Source organism: Urocampus carinirostris, chromosome 6 (assembly GCF_059441175.1).
Source record: "Urocampus carinirostris isolate Australia breed hairy pipefish chromosome 6, RoL_Ucar_1.0, whole genome shotgun sequence".
NCBI lineage: Eukaryota > Metazoa > Chordata > Actinopteri > Syngnathiformes > Syngnathidae > Urocampus > Urocampus carinirostris.
Genome location: NC_142354.1, coordinates 3,110,987 through 3,132,653, shown reverse-complemented (window position 1 = coordinate 3,132,653; position 21,667 = coordinate 3,110,987). Strand labels below are relative to the sequence as shown.

At 39.8% G+C, this 21,667-nt stretch overlaps 1 protein-coding gene across 10 annotated transcripts in view; it reads left to right on the top strand.

Annotated features, from left to right (window-relative positions):
• Positions 1-21,667, top strand: part of ptprt (protein tyrosine phosphatase receptor type T) — a 348,208-nt gene that overhangs the window by 265,104 nt on the left and 61,437 nt on the right. For all 10 annotated transcript variants that reach the window (XM_088337483.1, XM_088337481.1, XM_088337480.1 and 7 more), the window contains 3 exons: positions 1,189-1,269; positions 4,021-4,056; positions 21,475-21,567. In XM_088337483.1, the coding sequence (XP_088193609.1) occupies positions 1,189-1,269; positions 4,021-4,056; positions 21,475-21,567 (210 nt within the window). The remainder of the gene's footprint in view (positions 1-1,188; positions 1,270-4,020; positions 4,057-21,474; positions 21,568-21,667) is intronic.

Sequence of the window (21,667 nt, the reverse complement as noted above, 5' to 3'; positions counted from 1 at the left end):
GATATATCTAATTCATCCATTGCTGTTTATAAACGTATAAGTCAGGGATGCCAAACTCACTTCGTCTCTGGGTCTGGATCCAGACTTTTTGTTCTCAGTAAAATAAGTTAAAATTCCCTGGTTAAAACAAGGTATGCAAGGTTATTTTTTTATAAACCCATTGTATACCTGCATATGTATATGTATGGTTTGAGTACCGTATTTTACAAACCGCAAGTCACCGCTTTCTTTTCATAGTTTGGCCGGTGGTGCGACTAATACTCCTGTGAGGCTTGTATGTGATTGATATTATATTATTATTATTATTACTATTATTGTTAATTGGATTTAGTGATTTGGAGTGAAGCTAATAATTTGGTAAGAATGTCATTTGTTCTCTTATCTGAATCACTCTTAATATTTTACATCGTTACTAATTTTAACAGTGATGTCAATCATGTTACGTTTGTATACTGTACAAATTTCATTCTGTTGTTGTCTTTTATTTTAAATTGCCTTTTAGATGACATTTATGTTTTGTGGTGTTGGGTTTTACCAATAAATATCCCCCCAAAGTGCGACTCATACTCCGAGTGCGACTCATACATATGTTTTCCTTCTTATTGTGCATTTTTTTGGCTGGTGCCACTTACACGCTTATAGTTCGGAAGATACAGTACTTTGAGATCAATGGGTAATGTTTCAAATACCATATTTGACCTGTGTAATTGGCCACAGTATTAAGGTGTGGTAGACAGGAAGTTGTATTTTCCATTGTCTAGCTAAGGATACAAAGCAACACTACAGTAAAGCGCATTTGTTGTATGCCTTGTGTCTAGTATTAGCGAGAAAATGAATCAAAATGTTTTTGCTGTTGTCGCCTTTCTTTGTGATCACAATCAAAGCAGGACACGTATAAGTGCGCTCTGCATGGTTTATTTTGGAAGTTCGAGATTTGTCGCGATTAGTGATTTGTGATGTTGCGGCTTGTCTTGAATATGGACGATTGATCTTGCTTTCTCCTTTGTATTTGAAGGCGTTCTGTGATGTTGTTCTCCGGTGTATTTACCGATGCTTTTTCTTTTTTTTCATGTATTCTGCGTCCTCCTGCTTCCTCATCTCGGCTCCTGCTGATGCTGATGCTGTTTTTCCATTTCACCTGTTCTTCACCTCCCCTTCTTCGTCCTCCCCTTTTCCCTTCGGCTTTAGCTTCCCCCTCGTCCTGCTCCTTCTCCATGCAGGGAAGTAAGACTCTACAGAGCAAATCCCTGCTCAATTCTTACTACTCAGGTATAAACCTGCAACAAACACACACAGAATCATGAATGCACATGACATACCGGACAAATCAAAAAGGTTTTACCTGCATTTTTAGCACTTCAGGTCATTATTTGATGCTTGAGGGCATAACTGCATTTCTTTTGCTCGATATTTGGAAAATTGTCCTACTTTACCGTGCGTTTTAACGAACAGTGGGCAGTGGCTGAAAGAAAGATAACTTGTATACTAGGAGAGGACAATTTTGGAAGTAAATACCGAGTAGTATTCATCGATACTCATCCTTTTTCCCTAGAAATGGCATGATCATTGAAGAATTAGACCATTCTGTCTTTGAGTTCAAAATCAGAAAAAAATGTGTCATGAAACGCAGGACACAAGGAGATGTAAAACAGGGAGGGGATCACAGCCCATTATTAAAGAAACAAAAAAACTTCACTAATGATAAGGGGGAGTGGAACTGGGACTGCTGAGGAGGAAAACTTGAGAGAGAGACTTCAGGGGGAAAGATAAGAGGGGGTTTTGGGGTAGCGAAAACTAAAGGAGAGTACCTTTGAAAAGGTGGCTTGATTGGAATATCTTGGGACGAGGAGGGAACTTAAGGAGAAGGTCTGGGAGTCGAGGCTTGAAGTCTTGAATGGGAAATGTAGGCATACCTTTAAAAATATGTCTTCAGTGGAAGATCTTGGAGTGGATGAATTTGGAACAAGGAGGAAACTGAAGGAAAAAGCATCGGATGAGAAACTTGTCATCTTGGCGAGTTAATGTCTTCAAGAATCAAAAACATATCAGCAACCTTGTGTAGGAGCCTTGAGTATTTGTGGTAGATGTAGCTAATTGTCTGATTGGAAGCACCTCGGGAGAGGAATTATGAAGCAGACTGGAAAATGGGGTAATTCTGCGATCTCTTGGAGAAGGAGAGGGACAGTTGGCGCCAAACCATGACAAAAATGTTTTAATGTTTTATTAAAAAACTTCATTTCTGACTTTAAAAGTATGAAAACATATACATTACAACTGTTTCAGAACGAAAGCCTATAGAGTCGAACCAAAATAAGCAGCAATCTCTAAAAATAGAAATACTGTATAACAATGTCTTAACAAGTTAAGTACATTGCACATAAAGTATTGTTCGTCTCTCTGTTGCCAAAATGACAACGGATTTACAGGTTTGTGTTCAGGAACAGTTGCATTTTTCTATCTTTGGCTGCAGGTCGCTTTTTTCGGTAGTATATTACTGGCGAAAAATATTGATAACCACAATTGCAAAACTTTGGATACAACAGCAATCAAACCCAGTTGCGGCAGTGAGCGCACTGGTTTCTAACAACTGGACCACCAGTGATACAGATGACACATGAAAAGGAATTCGATTTCATCTCATTATCAGACTATGTTTACTCAACAATGGATAGAACAGAAAGTTGTACTGAAATATAAATAAATAGAAGTATGATCAGGGAAACAACTCTTTAGTGTATTTGATGTTAAATCGGACTTTGAGGAACATTAAATACATCGTAATTTTTATGTTGGTATTATGTTTATAGTTTAAATTATCAAGACATGGGGCAACGGACGGGCCTGATTTTATCATGCCACCATTTGTTTGAGTCTTAACAAATGTCTGTTTTATAGCTGGGACTTCCTGACTTTGTTAAGGAAAATCTTACTTCAATAAAGTTTTGTTCCAAACCACGCCTATTTCCAATCAAAACAATGGTCAGCCATTTTGTCGGTGCTGGTTTGGGAAGGACATTTCATAGTAAAGCCCAGTAGCTCAGGAGGTAAAGCTCTGGTCTTGGGATCAAGAGGTCACAAGTTCGATTTCCGGCTCCTCCGTGTTATATGTCGAAGTGTACTTGGGCAAGACACTGAATCCCTAATGCCTCAGAAAGGCAGGTAGTTGCCTTGCATAGCTGACACTGCTATCAGTGTGTGAGTTTGTTTGAATGGATAAGTATGAAGCACATTAATAAGGGCTTTGGAGTTTTTCAGTGACTTGAATGCACTGTATAATCGCAGACCATTTAGATGATTTTGCTTATTGCAACTTTTGTTTAACAAAAATTGTTACTTACAATACTTTTAAATTATTTCTTCCAATTATTTTTATAAAATAGGGGTGCTCATCATATATAAGTGTGCATTATGCTCAAATACTGTAAATACGGCAATGTAATTCAAAATAAAAATAGTATAACATGAAGGGTGGCACGGCAGCTGAATGGTTAGAGCGTCCACGGCACAGTTTTGAGGTCATGAGATCAAATCCAGATACCAGCCTTTCTGTGCGGAGTTCGCATGTTCTCCCCATGCTTGCGTGGATTTCCTCCAGGCACTCTAGTTTCCTCACAGAATCCAAAAGCATGTATGTCAGGTTAATTGGCCAGTCCAAAATTGTCCCTAAGTGTGAATAAGCGAGTGAGTTGTCTGCCTCTGTGTGCCCTGGAACTGGCTGGCAACAAGTTCAGGGTGTCCCCTGCCCACTGACGGAAGACAGTTGGGATTGGCTCCAGCACCTCCACGACCCTACTGAGGAGAAGTGGTGCAGATTATGCAAATAAATACTACTAAATGTATAAAAAAAGGAGCTGAAAGAAGACATCTTATTCCTGTCAACTGTTACTAAATATTGTTGCGGGATAATTCAGAATCAATTGCATTATGTTGTCATGGTAACATTATTGAGTTGTGCATATCATGAAAGCACACAGGTTTTGTTCGGGTTATTGATTATGTTGTTTTTTTAATCTTTCTCAGTGTCCAAAGAGCCAGTACCTGCCACTGCATCTCTGGGTAAGGCAAAAAGTTACCATCAAATGTTGCATTGGCCTCACTGTGTAATTTTGCACTGGCAAAGCTGCCGTGCGTTTGTTGTGGTTTCCTGTGATTTAGACGCAGTCACAAGATTTTGTTGAACCTTTTTAAGCTGTGTACGATATTTTAAATACATACACGCGTGTGTTTGTGTGTGTGTTTTACGAGGCCTTCTCTAGGCACGAACCCAGTGGTCCCTAAATGGCAATCATTACGTTCAGGTTGGGGTGGTTTCTCTTATGCTGACTTATTTTTTCTATTCCACCTGCCACTGTTCGTCTTTGTGTATTTCACTCTTTCTCCTTAAGAATGTATTGCTGCTCTGGTTCATGGTCAACCCGGCAAAATGGCGGGCAGCCTTAAAATTTTCCCACCAACTCTTAAAAATATTAGAATTAGAGTAGTCTTTATTGTCATTGTTATCAATATTGTGAAACATTGTGTGAAACAAAATGAGACATGCCACTCCAGGGTAAAACATGTAATATAAAGGATTTGAAGAGATAAAAAGAATATCAGGATGAATAGGCATCTTTAATTCCCTTTCTTTTCAAAAGTAATAAGGTGTGATTAGGTCAGTTTGAGTCCCAGTATTTTGTCTCTTCCGTTGTTGGCACTTGTTTTTTTGGTGCACGACAGAACACAGCGACATCTACTGGGAAAGTAATACACTCAGTCAATTTCATGTTAAAGTGGGGGTCTCAAAATATCACCCTGAGGACCGCGAGTTTTAGAACCCTGACGTAGATGATTTCTATGCGGCTCTGCCAACTAGAAGTCCGACCTAATCCGTCTGCTATCAGGGGTAGTTTAAATGTTGCGGCGCTGGGCTCGACCAAACCTTATTTTTGCTGCAATACAGATGTGTTTTTAGGTGCCTGTTTCCCCCCCAAAAAACATACATACATACATATACTGGACTGTCTCAGAAAATTAGAATATTGTGATAAAGTTCTTTATTTTCTGTAATGCAATTAAAAAAACAAAAATGTCATACATTCTGGATTCATTACACATCAACTGAACTATTTCAAGTCTTTTATTATTTGAATATTGCTGATTTTGGCTTACAGCTGAAAAAAACTCAAAAATCCTATCTCAAAATATTAGAATACTTCCTCAGACCAAGTAAAAAAATAATTTTATAACAGCAAAACTAAATCAAACATTTGAAAATGTCCATTGATGCACTCAGTACTTGGTTGGGAATCCTTTTGCACGGATTACTGCATTAATCCGGCGTGGCATGGAGGCAATCAGCCTGTGGCATTGCTGAGGTGTTATTGATGCCCAGGATGCTTCGATAGCGGCCTTCAGCTCATTTGCATTTGTAGGTCTGGTGTCTTTCATCTTCTTCTTAACTATACCCCACAAATTCTCAATGGGGTTCAGGTCAGGGGAATTAGCAGGCCAATCAAGGACAGTGATGCCATGGTCAGTGCACCAGTTACTGGTGGTTTTGGCACTGTGGGCAGGTGCCAGATCATGCTGGAAAATGAAATTCTCATCTCCATAGAGCTTTTCAGCAGATGGAAGCATGTCATGCTCTAAAATCTCTTGGTACACAGTTGCATTTACTCTGGACTTGATGAAACACAGTGGACCAACACCAGCAGCTGACATTGGGAACTTCACACTGGGTTTCAAGCAACTTGGATTTTGCTCCTCTCCAGCCTTTCTCCAGACTCTGGCGCCTTGAATTCCAATTAAATGCAAAACTTGCTTTCGTCTGAAAAGAGGACTTTGGACCACTCTGCAACTGTCCAGTGCTTCTTCTCCATAGCCCAAGTCAGACGCTTCTTCCGTTGTCTTGAGTTCAGAAGTGGCTTGACCATGGGAATACGGCTATTGTAGCCCATTTCCCGGACACGTCTGTGAACTGTGGCTTTTGATACCTGGACTCCTGCTTCAGCCCACTGTCTTTGAAGCTCCCCCAAATTCTGGAAGCAGCTCTTCTTCACAATTTTGTTAAGGCTGCGGTCATCTCTCTTGGTTGTGCAGCATTTCCGGCCACATTTTTCCCTTCCAACAGACTTTTTGTGGATATGCTTTGAAACTGCACTCTGTGAACAGCCTGCTCTTTGAGAAATTTATTTTTGTGTCTTACCCTCCTGATGGAGGGTATCAATGATGGTCCTCTGGACAGCAGACAGATCAGCAGTCTTCCCCATACTTGTGATTTAGTTTACTGAACCAAGCTGAGTGTTTTTAAGGCTCAGGAAACCCTCACAAGGTGTTTCGAGTTAATTAGATGATTCAGGTGATTAGTTGAATAGCCTACTTGTATACTTTTTCATGATATTCTAATATTTTGAGATAGGATTTTTGAGTTTTCTTAAGCTGTAAGCCAAATTCAGCAATATTCAAATAATAAAAGGCTTGAAATAGTTTAGTTGATGTGTAATGAATCCAGAATGTATGACATTTTTGTTTTTTTAATTGCATTACAGAAAATAAAGAACTTTATCACAATATTCTAATTTTCTGAGACAGTCCAGTATATATATATATATATATATATATATATATATATATATATATATATATATATATATATATATATATATATATATATATATATATATAATATATATATATATGTATATATATATATATATATATATATATATATAGTCCGGAAGATACTATACTTTTCACTGCACAACATTTTGAAACAAAAACAGTTCAGTGGTACCTCTACTTGAGATTGTTGTGGGAGTATCTTTGTAATCTGAAAACTTCATCAGTAGAGACGCATTTTGAATATAAATGCAATTACAGTAATCCCCCGGTTATGGCAGTTAATGGGGACCAAAACCACCCGCGAAAAGTGAAAATCCGCAAAGTAGCGACGCCCCTTCAAAAAAAAAAAATATTTTTTTTTTTTTTATTTTATTTTTTTTTTTTAATTATTTTATTTTATTATTAGTATTTTTTAGACCACAAGCACAAACTGTACTGTTAACTTTATTTCGAATCCTGAACGCCTTTGTAACTAGAGGCATTATTTTGCCGTTCAAGTACTTCATAACTTTCGTATGTAGAGACATTCGTCAGTAAAGGTACCACTTGAGTGCAAATGAAGCGTCAGTGAAACATTACCTGGATGCAACTTGGGCGCATTTTCATTAATGTATCCTGGGTTCATTGATTGTTTCGGGTCTCGCAAAATCACTTTCGTCCAGGTGATCACCCATCGGCTTGAGTCCCAGTAGATATTTCCTTTTGAGCCAAAGCAATATAGTGGCTTTCTATTGTGGCTTCACCTGCTGATTTAAAGGCCTTCTTCTTGGATGCCACCATCACTCTCAACCGTCCTAGGACTTTGCAAAAGGATCGGCCAGCAAAGTATCCGCGGCCAATTTCAATCGGCTAATAGAGGATCTTCCAGCCCCTGCCCCTGCACTCTTTCCTGGAACTTCGCACGTTTTCTTCTATTGCTTCCTCAATGCATTCCTATCAAGGTAATGGGAGTTCCCGCATGATCAGATGTTTTGAAACTTCAGATGTTATAATCACGTCTGGCCGAAGGAATTTTACTGCTATGTGCTCGGGGAATTTAAACTGTTTTCTCATGTCGATGTCCAACTGTCATTCAGGCAGTGTGGAGAAGTCCTGTTGTACTCTTTGGACATGCCTGGGGTCTCTCTCCTGCCATAATAAAGGGACTGCTTTGCTCTGGGCTTTAGGGTTTTTATCTGGGCTAATTACCAGGGCAATGCGCTCAGCAACTGCTTTCAGAATCTGGGCGTGGGAAATAGGTTCTAATAGCCAGGGACTTTTGGAAACTGCTGAGGAGATGTTTCAAGGACTATCCCTGACCAGAGGGGACAGGTGGTTGTCTCACTGTTCCCCCATACATGGAGGTGTAACCACAATTGGATTGAATTTGAAAGTGATGTATAATCTTACGACACACTAAAAACATTATTATAGCGATCCATTTTCTGCACCACTTATCCTCCGTAGGATTGCAGAAGTGCTGGAGCCCATCCCAGCTATCTTCGGGCATTGGACAGGGTATACCCTGAACTGGTTGCCAGGTAAGCAACCAGTGATAGCGATAGTTAAACTGGAAAGACAGTTTCGATTTCAGGACAAAAGTATAGATCCGATCCATGTACTCGCTCAGTATAGATAATTGGATACATCTGCACACCCTTAGTTGTGTTGCATTTGTTGCTGTTTATGCATGAGTGCACATTGCACAAACGCTGCTTTGCATTTTGTTCAGCTCAGGTGTTTGTGTTGACTCGATCGGCCGCACAACAATGGCGCCAATCCCCTGCAGGGAAGCGTGAGGACGCGCCAATGTTTCTCGCAGCAGCAAACAGGATAGGAGTGCCAGGCTTTGGTGTACGCACGCGCCTCGGGTGTTAACGCTGATGCCATGCAAATCCAGAGGATCAAGAGGAAGGCCGGCACCATGTCGCCTCTTTTATGTGCATACACGTCTCGCTCGCAATCAATTTCCTTCGATGTGTCTTCCGCGAACGCTGTCCTCGTCAGCCTTTTGTGTTTCGGCAAGGACGGCCGGTTGAAGCTTTTCTTTGGCAAGGAGGTGCAATGTCACAGCAGAAGAAAATTCCTGAAAAGAAAAAGATGTTAATAAAGTAGACACAAAGCAAAATACGCAAAAACAAAACAAAATTGTAACTGTGCTTCATGTACACCATTTAATTTTCAATGTTGTCACAGGGTTTAGTACAGACCCAAATGCAGTAAACAAGGGGACGTTAAACAAGGGATGTGATCAAATCCCAAAAGGAGGAGTGTTCATTTAAAACAAAATCAAAAACTTTAATAGGGTGAAGGGAGTGTGTGGCCGGAACTGCTGAGGAGGGAAACTTGACAGGGAAACTTGAGAGGGGGTCTCAGGGTGGCCAAAATCTTAAAAGGGAGATTTGGAAGTACCTATAAAAGGCCGCTGAAATGGAAGATCTTGGGACGAGAAGGGGACTGAAGAAGAACGTCTGGTAGAAGAAGATTGTCATTTTGGCAAAAAAAATAATTGATAGTAGCAGATCAGGGGTTGTATGTGACAGTACGAGTGATGCAGAATTATTCAGTATTTGGAGGACTTTGCAGTCTATTATCTGCATTCAGTGAGTAACCCAGTATTGATCAACGTACTAACCAAAGTTCAGATAATTTATTTGATCATTAAAGCAATACAGTAGTTGTTACTGAGAAATGTGATCCTTTAACGCGTTCCTTTGTTAGCTCCAACACCGAAAATGAATTACCCTCACCGTTCCTGTAAAAGTTGCTTAAAATCCCAATCCAAGACGTATCCAAAGTAAATTGAATGCTGTTCTTTAACCGTTTGGGGAATATGGACGGTTTCGGTCTCTTTTGAAAGGTAACTGAGTTAGAACATAGAAATAGAGGGTTTTTATTCTCGGCTAAATTTTTTTTTGTAATCAAATGCCAGTTGAGTGAAGCATGGGAATCGTTGCCGGAAAACAGGTAAAACGATAACTTAAAACCTTACCTGATATCTTGTCAAATTTGATCACAATCTGAAAAACTAAACATTGTATTTTACACAGTTAACTAATGGTAGGTCCAAGCGTTTCCAAAAGAGGCCATTTGGAGACGATAAGTTCACGGCCCTCATAGGCTGTCACAGGCTAAGGACTTTGAAAAATAGCTTGCAATTGGTCACAATGTTGCGAGGTTAATTATATTGTGCGGTTCGTACAACCATTCACCTGATTCAGAAAAGCAGGTGAACCGAGTCTCAAATGGCTCCCCAGAATTGCACAAAAGGAGTGGATATTGGTTTTAAATGGACATTGTTAAACTTTATTATTTAAAATTACGTATATAGACAATTAAACCAACACAATATATAATTCATACTAATGCTAGGTTGATTTCAGACCAGGCTGAGGGTTTTGATTGTTTATTCAATTATTATAATATTATTATTATTAATATTATATTATTAATATTTCAGACAAGGCGCATATCCATCTTCGGACGACACTGTCGTTCAAAGAGTGTGGTTTTTTTCCTTTCCAGGAATGGGCGATTATTCTTCCACCGTCTTATTCAGCATAGCATTAGCTAAATGCAGGGTGATTATAGCTAATGGCAGCCATTTTGTGTGGCTGTAATGTGTCAGTGCTGGGTAATTGGAGGTGAGTACAGGGTTGTGAGAGACTCATGTGTGGCTGCTTATTGAATGTTTCTTGACTGCTTGACTCTTTGCTTACATTGCTTATGTTGTAATATTTTAAATATTATATATACCGTATAGATTCCACACCAATCTACACTGTCGCTATTGTCATATGTTTTCGATTTCTTTTTTTGCCCTTTTCACCTTTTATACCAGAGGGCCGCTCCAATAAAAGTAAATGTCATTGACTGAATGTTTTGGGTTTTTTTTTCATTTGTTTTAAATTACGCATATAGTCAACCTAATTGAACCTGGTAAAAACCTAACAAATACCAGGTGTTCTAAAAGTTTTGGGCACATTTTGACATTTAACATCTCAAAAACTATTAAGATTATTAAAACACAACTGGTAGATTTAGAAAGCTTATAATGTGTTATGTGTTTTGTTGTAATATTCAATGTGAACACCCTGTGTCACACAACACACAATTTGGCCGTGTTGTGTTCAGAAATTGTCTAACTTTGAGGCTGCAGTTGTGTGGCACTCCATCCTGTTAGAAAATGCAATCACCAGACTCTTTTTCACTCATTTTATCCATTGACCAGTTTTCCAGCATGTCGAGGTACTTCTCACAGTTGACTGTTTCTCTTGAAAAAGAAAAACGGCCTGTTGATAGCTTTCTCTGACATAACACAAATCATGGTCACCTCTGGGGAATGTCAATGATGCTCAAGAAGTACATTTGGGTTCTCAGCTGTTTTGGGCACATTACTTTGAAATAGTAATTATATACTGGACTGTCTCAGAAAATTAGAATATTGTGATAAAGTTCTTTATTTTCTGTAATGCAATTAAAAAAACAAAAATGTCATACATTCTGGATTCATTACACATCAACTGAACTATTTCAAGCCTTTTATTATTTTAATATTGCTGAATTTAGCTTACAGCTTAAGAAAACTCAAAAATCCTATCTCAAAATATTAGAATATCATGAAAAAGTATACAAGTAGGCTATTCAACTAATCACCTGAATCATCTAATTAACTCGAAACACCTTGCGAGGGTTTCCTGAGCCTTAAAAACACTCAGCTTGGTTCAGTAAACTAAATCACTGCTGATCTGACTGCTGTCCAGAGGACCATCATTGATACCCTCCATCAGGAGGGTAAGACACAAAAAGAAATTTCTCAAAGAGCAGGCTGTTCACAGAGTGCAGTTTCAAAGCATATCCACAAAAAGTCTGTTGGAAGGGAAAAATGTGGCCGGAAACGCTGCACAACCAAGAGAGATGACCGCAGCCTTAGCAAAATTGTGAAGAAGAGCCGCTTCCAGAATTTGAGGGCGCTTCAAAGACAGTGGGCTGAAGCTGAAGTCCAGGTATCAAAAGCCACAGTTCACAGACGTGTCCGGGAAATGGGCTACAATAGCCATATTCCCATGGTCAAGCCACTTCTGAACTCAAGACAAACGGAAGAAGCGTCTGACTTGGGCTATGGAGAAGAAGCACTGGACAGTTGCAGAGTGGTCCAAAGACCTCTTTTCAGACGAAAGCAAGTTTTGCATTTCATTTGGAAGTCAAGGCGCCAGAGTCTGGAGAAAGGCTGGAGAAGAGCAAAATCCAAGTTGCTTGAAATCCAGTGTGAAGTTCCCACAGTCAGCAATGGTTTGGGGAGCCATGTCAGCTGCTGGTGTTGGTCCACTGTGTTTCATCAAGTACAGAGTAAATGCAACTGTGTACCAAGAGATTTTAGAGCACTACATGCTTCCATCTGCTGAAAAGCTCTATGGAGATGAGTATTTCATTTTCCAGCATGATCTGGCACCTGCCCACAGTGCCAAAACCACCAGTAACTGGTGCACTGACCATGGCATCACTGTCCTTGATTGGCCTGCTAATTCCCCTGACCTGAACCCCATTGAGAATTTGTGGGGTATAGTTAAGAAGAAGGTGAAAGACACCAGACCTACAAATGCAAATGAGCTGAAGGCCGCTATCGAAGCATCCTGGGCATCAATAACACCTCAGCAATGCCACAGGCTGATTGCCTCCATGCCACGCCGGATTGATGCAGTAATCCGTGCAAAAGGATTCCCAACCAAGTACTGAGTGCAGCAATGGACATTTTCAAATGTTTGATTTAGTTTTGCTGTTATAAAATTGTTTTTTTTTACTTGGTCTGAGGAAGTATTCTAATATTTTGAAACAGGATTTTTGAGTTTTTTTCAGCTGTAAGCTAAAATCAGCAATATTCAAATAATAAAAGGCTTGAAATAGTTCAGTTGATGTGTAATGAATCCAGAATGTATGACATTTTTGTTTTTTTAATTGCATTACAGAAAATAAAGAACTTTATCACAATATTCTAATTTTCTGAGACAGTCCAGTATTATATATACTCACTACTCCTTCCAAAAAGTATTGGAGTTAGAAATTACGCTACAGTAAAAGTAACTAGTTACCTGGGAAAGTAACTATTTTTCTTACTTTAAAAAATAAGTGGTTGTGTGTCAAAGAATTTAAAATTTTCTAAGCAGTATTTGAGGTAGTTAAATAGAGAAGAAACGACAGGTAGCTGTGTTATAGAACCTTGTAATATTTATTGCCCCTCATCAGCAACAAATTCATTCTACACTGTGCAACAAATATAAATAGTAAACAATATGTTAAAACAATAATCAACAGTAAACAAAATAGAGTTTGATAAATCAAATAGAAGAAAATGGGGAAAAAAAATAAAAGAACAAAATACCATAACAAAAGGAAAAAAGACAGATAAAAGAAGAAAAAGAATATTTTTAACTTTTTGTATGCACATTAACAGTGAAAAACACAGTAAATAAAATTAAAATCTTAATTAAATCTACACAAAATAGAGATAAAATACAAAACACTTTTAACTTTTTTTATGCTCATTATATATAACATTATCAACACAAAACCCCTCAAAATTGCATATTGACCACTCAAATGAGAAAAAGGCATCTCAAAGGAAACCACCTGTTAATTAGTTGGGAGCCGGCTCCCTTTGTTCACTTCCAAAACACCTTTTCTGTTCTCATTCAGATTCAGATTCAGATTCAGATCTACTTTATTGTCATTCTAGTACACGTGTATACAGAACGAAATGTCGATGCATCTGACCCCCAGTTTCCTTGAATGTACAGATATAAATAAAGTTGTATTGCATTTTGGCTGCGTATAGTATTTTACCATGCCGATAGTGCAAGAAGAGTAGCTAACCAGATGTGCAAAATGGGCAGTCAGGTTAACAAGTCAGGTACACAGTAACATTAACACTGTAACAATAACGCTGTAATTAATTTCGTTTGCAAACGACACGAGTTGGTTGCATTCAGCCTTGATTCACCAAAATACTATATTTTTAATTGCTATCTAACTACATAGTCGTCGCTATTTTAAATGGTAACGTGATCCGAAAAGACGTGACGTAAAAAATTCGGGGGACAACGAAAAACCAGGCTGCGGAAAACCGAGTGAGGTTTGCGTGGGTACTCAAAGTCCACCAGTACGGTAACGGCATTGGAACAGCGGAAAAGGTTATTCGTAAGATTAGCCCATTACTGAAACTGCATTATTTATAATAGCGTTATTGCCAATACTGGTTCTCAGTACCACTTAAGCAAGTGTTATGCTTGTTAAAGTTGCCATTTACGTGAAAAGTCGCCTCATTGCTAAGAACAAGCCTGTCTTCAAATTTGTCATCTTCCATCTTCTGTCGCACTTTAATGCAAATGTCATGATAAGCTGATTTGTCAGTGTCCTTCAACTCTTGGACTAACTGTAGTTTTTTTGGTGTCATGTGAAGTTGCCTTCTGGAGACATGCTAAACAGTCGTTGTAGGACAATTTGCAGGGGCTCCGCTGGAAAGCAGTTCCAACTTGTTGTATCACATCTTCTGAAGTTGAGGCATGTCCTTATATTTTACCCATCTGTTATGAATTTACCATGCTATCTCACCATGGACTTCTTCTCTGGTGGCTCCTTTCCGAATTTTCTCACATTGGACAACAGTCCATGATTTCATTTTTGTAAGTTTAAGCACTTAGATATCACGACCGGTAGCAGCAGGGGACCCAAATGCGTAATGTTTCACACAATGCTTTATTAAGGGATCGTTGAAGTCAGGGCGAGAGGAAAAGATAGCAATCTGGTGCTGGCTGGGCAGGAGGAGCGTGGTCTGAAATCAGAACAAGTCGGGCAGCGAGGACAGGAGAACGGAGCTTGAATCAGGGATCGATACAGGAAACAGAATCAGGGTAAGCGTAGCCGGGACAGGACATCGGAGCTTGGATCGGGGATCGATACAAGAAACAGAATCAGGATACGGGTAGCCGGGACAGGAGAACGGAGCTTGGATCAAGGATCGATACAGGAAACAGAATCTGGATACAAGTAACTGGGACAGGAGAACGGAGCTTGGATCGGGGATTGATACAGGAAACAGGTCAGGATCAAAACGTGAGCCATAGTCAAAAGTGCTTGCCTTGCATGTGCTGAGGTTTGCAGACGGACTGACAAGGAGTGAATGAGAGTGATGTGTTTAAATAGGAGGGGAACCAATCAGGAAACGAGTAGCAGCTGGGGCTAAACGAGTGGGCACAAGTGAGGGCAATCTGCAAATCATGATATAAAACTCCTTTTCTGGTTGCGTGAACGCCATTAATGGGTCTTAAAATAAAATAAAAAATCAATAGCCTTACAAAACTGACAATGTAAATAGCTTTAAAATGGCGCAAATTATATCCTACTACCATTCATAGATATAGGGACTCCAAATGAGCCCAGGACATATGAAACACCCTGTAAAACTGGATTGAAACAATTGCAAAAATCTGTTCACCAAAATAGCACACTTAATGTATGATACAATAATGACTCACGATCATCTCAGGGGCCATAAACTTTGACATATGTGCTTTATATCGTCAAATGTCAAGAAAGGTTTGCTCCTTTCTTTTCCTGAGATAATTTTCTTCTGGCCTGAATTGTACACCATTAGATAAACAGTTGACAAATTATCAGATTGTGAAATGTGCCATTACAAACAATTAGTGATGATGTAAGGTTAACGCTAATCTTAACCCAAGCTACAACCAAAACCTGTAAAATAGTGCTCCATTTAAGTCGACAGCACAAAGCATCTGTCAACAGTGTTACTGAAAAAAGGAACTAGTTACTGTTACTCATCACTTTATCTTAAAAGCAATTCTCTTGCCCCTTGGATTACCCACACCCAAAAATAGCGCGTTACTCAGAAAGTAACTAGTTGCCGTATGTATCCGCATCGAAGCTGACCACCTACAACATCTTAGAAATAGCCAAAAGATTAAAAAAGTAGAAAAAAAAATCAAACTCTAACCAGTGGAAGCAGGAAAACTTTCATATTTCTTGTCTAGAATAGAATAGAATAGAATATACCTTTATTGTCATTGTTACAAATGGGCTAACATATTGTGACAACGAAATTGGGCATGACACTCCAGTTTTACACATAGTGAGGGTATGAGCAAGAAGATAAAGGAACAGAGAAGATAATGTTATAAAACAAGGGGAATAAGGCTATAGTTATAATTTACATGGTATTTACACAACAATGTCAGCATGTGGGATGTTACATACAGGGTTGTCGTGATAACGTTGTATCGTAACGGTTGTGCAATATTGCATTTGGTGCAAAGTCATCATGGTGCAAAAATAGTCCGCATATACATTGGTGCAAGCATAGACATCATAGTGCAAAAAAAGGAAATGTTCAGACATTGTGCAATTTGAGCATTAAACGTAGTGCAGTCGACATGTGCAAGAACAAGACTTGAGTAACATTATATTCGTATGAGGTAGTGTTGGCACGAGTTTTCAGTTTTTGTGCGGTGTCTGTTGAGCAGTGAACAAACATAGTGCAGACAGCATGTACGTGAGTACCATTTTACATACGTGTGAGTTTTTTTTTTTTTTTTTTTTTTTTGCAACAGTTTTCAGTTGTTTGTGCGGTGTCTGTTTAGGGTGGTAATGGCTGTGTGGAAGAAACTGTCTCTGAGTCTGTTCGTTTTTGCTTTGTGTGACCTGTAGCGCTTGCCGGAAGGCAGCAGGTCGAAGAGATGGTGGCCGGGGTGAGAAAAGTCCTTGACGATGTTTTCTGCTCTGCTGAGGTAGCGAGAGCAGGCAATGTCCTCCAGACTGGGCAGAGAGCAGCCGACGATTCTCTGGGCTGTTTTTATGATCCTCTGGAGCTTTTTCCTGTCTGCTGCTGTGCACCCCGCATACCACACCGTGATGCAGTATGTTAGGATGCTCTCCACTGTGGCTTTGTAGAAGGACACCTGCAGCTGCTGTTTTAGGTTATTTGGTTAGTGGAATCTTATATGTTGCAAATGATCACCAAGCTGAGAAATTGCATATCTATTTTGTCTATGTGCTTCAAACCAGATTTTCTTCTCTGTTTATGAGTACTGTCCAAAATAATTTCTTTCTTTCCAGGCTTGGTGTATTCCAAAGCATAAGAATTTAATTCAGAAAATCTTTACAATAAATTATTTGCTTACCCCATTTATTTCCTGTTTGATTGTTGCTGCTGTATAAGCCACACCTCACGCGCTGCCTACCATTCGCTACTGGCAGATAGTCTGAAACTAATGACAAAAAGTTACCGGAGACAAGGGCAACTGTGAAAAGTTGCCTGCCCAGTCATAAAGTTGCCTGCCCCATTTTTCACAACTTAAAACACAATAAGACTACTCATCACAAAAAAATTGCAAAGTATTTTGTTCACAACAAAAGTCAACAGTAAAACAATATTAAGTGACTATCCAATCCCTCTCTCGAAGTTATGTTATGTGCTTAATAACATAAGAACTATAGTACCCATAATGCCACATTGTTAATGATCATGTGCAATGTCTTCCCTTACGTTTACAGTTATGGTATGGTTTGCTTGCTAATGACACAAAGTAAACACCCGTCCACGCCCACTTCTGACCGTCAGTAACGGTAACGGTGTTGTAACGGCGGGAAAAAAATCATTAGACTGCACCATTACTGAAATAAATACACGGCTACGTAAGGGCGTTATTTATAATGGCTTTATTCCAAACACTGTGGATAAAGCGTTACAGTACTCATAATCGAGAATAGTATTTGCGTTCCAGGAACGCATTACTCCCAACACTGCCCGTCAATATGTATTGCTTTTTTGATCAACAGTAAACATTTCATCCAAATAATGCCCTATTAACTGAAATAGTTATACAATTCAGAGACATAGTGTACCATTATTAAGGCAAACAACCTAGAAGACAAGAAACCTGAAGGTCCCTGCAGGCACACTTAGCTCACACCGAGACAGACACACACTCGCACACTGCCAAATGAAGTCTTCATCATTGTCACTGTTGTGGAGCTGCTGCTATGACTCCATTTCATGGCTGGCTTGATGCACATGTGACCTTGACTAGCAATACACACGTGCACACAAGCACACAAATGCACACAATTTTGTGCATAGGTTCTGCGTGCCGGCCCCAACAACAACTCTAGTCCTTTGTCGTGCACTTATGTGGCAACCAGCAATGAATGACCCCTTCTCCCTGCATCAAATCAAGCTCTAAGTAATCATCCGACCTAAAAATAACAGCAATCAAACTCTTACAATGTCGTACCGGCTCATAACAAGGAGTGAAATGTCTCGCATGGTCCCATTAAGACTCTTGATCATAAGCCACTATACTTCTGTCAGACCAGCGCAACAGGCTCCTTGCCTAAAATATGTACCGTTTAAGGATCTGTGATGAAATCCCGTCTCCCATCTCGAGGGCTTCCTGCTTTTTCTGCCCAGCGAGCACCGGATCGCTGACATTCGTTTCCCCGAGCTTGACTTTCCCGCTTCCTCAACGAAGCTTGGTGTGAAACGTTACACGTTTGGGTCTACCGTCTGTTCTGGTTCTGACACTGTCAATCGAAACAAAAAGCTAACTGAATGTGAATAATGTGAAAAGGTGAAACAACTGGAAATGTTTCTATCGGCACAGCAGCACTTATTCACGAGACCCTGCGAGTCGAATGAAAATGCCCCTTAAGCGAGCTATAAGGTTGCGACGCTGAAGCACTAAAAACCTTATGTTTTTTACAAGTAAGAAGCTCTGAAAAATACAGAATGTCCCTTTAAATGGGACAAAACATTAAATCTGAATAAATATAACTGAATACTACACAAATGCAGCGTGAACAAGGTCATAATTACTTTGTTGATCAATTTACAAACAACCTCTAAGTTTTCTTTTTGCTATTGCAATTTATTTTTAAATCAGTTGGTTTGATAAACACAAAATGTGTTTTCGGAAAGAATAGTATCGTAAGTGTTATATTAAAACCCACATGTATTTTACCTCACCACGTGAGAACGCTGTGTGTTCGTTTGTTTTTTAATCATTGATTGAAGTGATTAAAACACTCACAAAAGTTAATTGTTAATTTAGTTGCAGGTTTTTTCTTAAGGTTAATTTGTTGTTTGGCCTCATGAACACACATTACAGTGTAAAATCGTATTAGAATTAACCACAACACAATGCCCCATGAATTTACCAAGCAATTTTTTGAGGTGTTGTCATTTTGGGAGAATGTGCTTTGCAGCCATTCTCTACATTGTCATGGGAATATAAATAGTATACAACAGGGCTGTCCAAACTTTTCAGAAAGAGGGCCGGATTTGGAAAAATGTAAATATGTGAGGGCCAGCTATTCAGTCTGGTAGAATTTAAGCAGTCTTCAGTAAATTCACCCTATGTGAAAGGTTTGCAGTAGAAAAACATAATCGATATCTTTTGTTCAATGTGTAAAAATCCTTTTACACCAAAGAGGGTTAAGTCTGACTCCTGAAAAGTCTCATATTGGTCAATCAGTTGATACTCAATTGCGTGTATGCATTGTTTTCCACCTGACCGGCATTGCGACCTCGTAGCCTGCCTTTGTAGCATTTCCTTTTGACCTGGAAGGTCAAGTGAAATGAAATGAAATGATCTGCATTTATATAGCGCTTTTCAAGTCAATGACTTCCCAAAGTGCTTTACAATGTGCTCCACATTTCCCAATAGCGGCCCTGCAGCCATGTAAGGCGCTAACCTGCTTATTGGTGGTATACTAGGGGTTCAGTGTCTTACCCAAGGACACTTCGACATGTAACACGGACGAGCTGGGATTCGAACTGGGATCCCTTGATCCCAAGACGAGCGCTCTACCTCCTGAGCTACTGCCGCCCCAGTGCTGCTATGCCGTTAAAAAAGCTTCCAGTTGCTTCACCTTTCCACTGTTCGAGTCCAGTTAGCTTTTGGTAGTCAGCATGTTTAGTCTGGCAGTTCCTCTTGATATTGTATATTTTGAAAACAGCCACAGTCTCTTGGGAAATAAGGCAGTTGCGCTTCTTTCGGATTTCGGTGAAAAAATATTCCAATTTCCACTTGTCCTGTAACTGGTGGCCCTCACAGTCAACTTTCCTTTTTTATTTACAGTTGTCATGTCGGAAATTGGGTGGGCTACATTTCTCACAGAAAGCCAAGTGCAAGGTGGCCAAAGGGCTACTGCCATCATCTTGTGAAATGGTGTTGGGAGGGTTTTCCGGGGGGGTCAGGGCAAATGTCTTTCATACTGCGTTCAACATTACTGGTGGGCCACATAATATTGGGTTTTTTAAGGAAGGCTGCGGGCCAGTAAAAATGTGATCATGGGCTGTAAATGGCCCCCAGGCCGGATTTGGGATGTGCATGGTATACAATCCAAATTAGCAAAAAACATTGCAGCGACGACTACAGAGGACAGCTATTATGAATGTACGTAATGCTAGGTATGACAAACTGTTTTTAAAATCCACCAGTTTAAAACTTAGATCTAGTGAAAATATATCTCTATTTTAATATGGAAAGAAATTAACCATCCACTTTCAACAAATATTTAACGGTTTTTCTTTAGAGCAGACACTCATTTCTGAAGGTAATCCTTAACTTCAAGGTCCAATATTCTTGTACAATATTGAACAACTATTAGGCCACCCGAAAAGGTATTTATGTATATATTTATGTATATATGTAAGTAAGAATGTGCAAAAGGATAAAAAAAACGTCCATCATCCATCCATTATCTGCACCGCTTATCCTCAGTAGGGTTGCAGGAGTGCTGGAGTCCATCCCAGCGATCTTTGGGCAGTGGGCAGGACACCCTGAACTGGTTGCCAGCCAGTCCCAGGTCACACAGAGACAGACAATTCGCTCGCTCACAATTTTAACAAGCCACTTAACGTGACATGCATGTTGCTTCATAATAGATATGTGAGTGTTCACAGTGGCAGTTATACAGTACATAGTGCGCATGGACGTGGTAAATAGGAATTTAGGGTGGTAATAACTCTTGGGCAGAAGCTGTTCCTTATTCTTTTTTTTTTTTTCTTTAATTCACTTTTAGCTTCTCAAGGTCAAAGAGCTGGCCACTTGGATGTATCATGTCCCCGATGATGGTATGGGGCTTTGCTGATGCCCTGGGTGGAGTAGATGTCGATCTGGGTGGGGAGAGCGCAGGCAATGACGCACTGTGCTGCTTTCACTGTCTTCTGCAGCCTCCCTCTGTCCACCTCAGTGCAGTCCCTGCACCAGTATGTCAACAGGCTCGCTTGATGAGCAGTAGAAGGCTAGCAGAAGCTTCCTTTTGTTCCTTCTGAGGACTCCCAGGAAGTGAAGACACTGCTGGTCCTTTTTAATATTGGCCTTGGTGTTGGCTGTTCAGGAGAAATAATCTGAAATCAGGACTCCAAGGATCATAAAATTGTGGAACCGTTTCACACACTCATCGTTGATAAAGGGGCGGTTGGAGAAGGCATGTCGCTTCTGTTCCTCGTGAACTCCACAATGATTTCCATTTCATGTGTATTCAGGTTCACGCTGTTTTCAGAGCACCAGGTTGTCAATCTCCGGACCCCCTCTCTGAGAGTAGTATAAGTTAGAAGAGTCACTAGCAGTGCAATTGTAGATTTGAAATTTCATTTTTTTGTTTTCTAATTTCCCTTTTGTTGGGTAAGATAGTTTTCATTTGGAATATGTCTTCCCTACAAGGGAAAAAATGGAATTGAGGTAGGCACTTAAAAGCTTCAGCCTACCCCCCTGGGGCACATTATTCTATTGTACAGTTGTTTTTGTGCATATATTTAATCATTTTGTTTTGTCAATTAATGGTTGTACAAATCTCAATGTCATTTTGTCTTTTCAGAGAGCAGCCAGCCATCGCTCCCTCAGCCATCATTGACGCTGCAGAGTTTCTCCTATGGTGGTCGCGAATCAGTTGAGCTCGCCTATCAAAGTGGTGCGTCGGCTAAGCCAAAGTCACATGCATGTGTTTTAATTTGTTCCAACATCTCTTTGCCTGTGGAGAACACCCGCAAGGATGTGTTGAGTTCTTTACT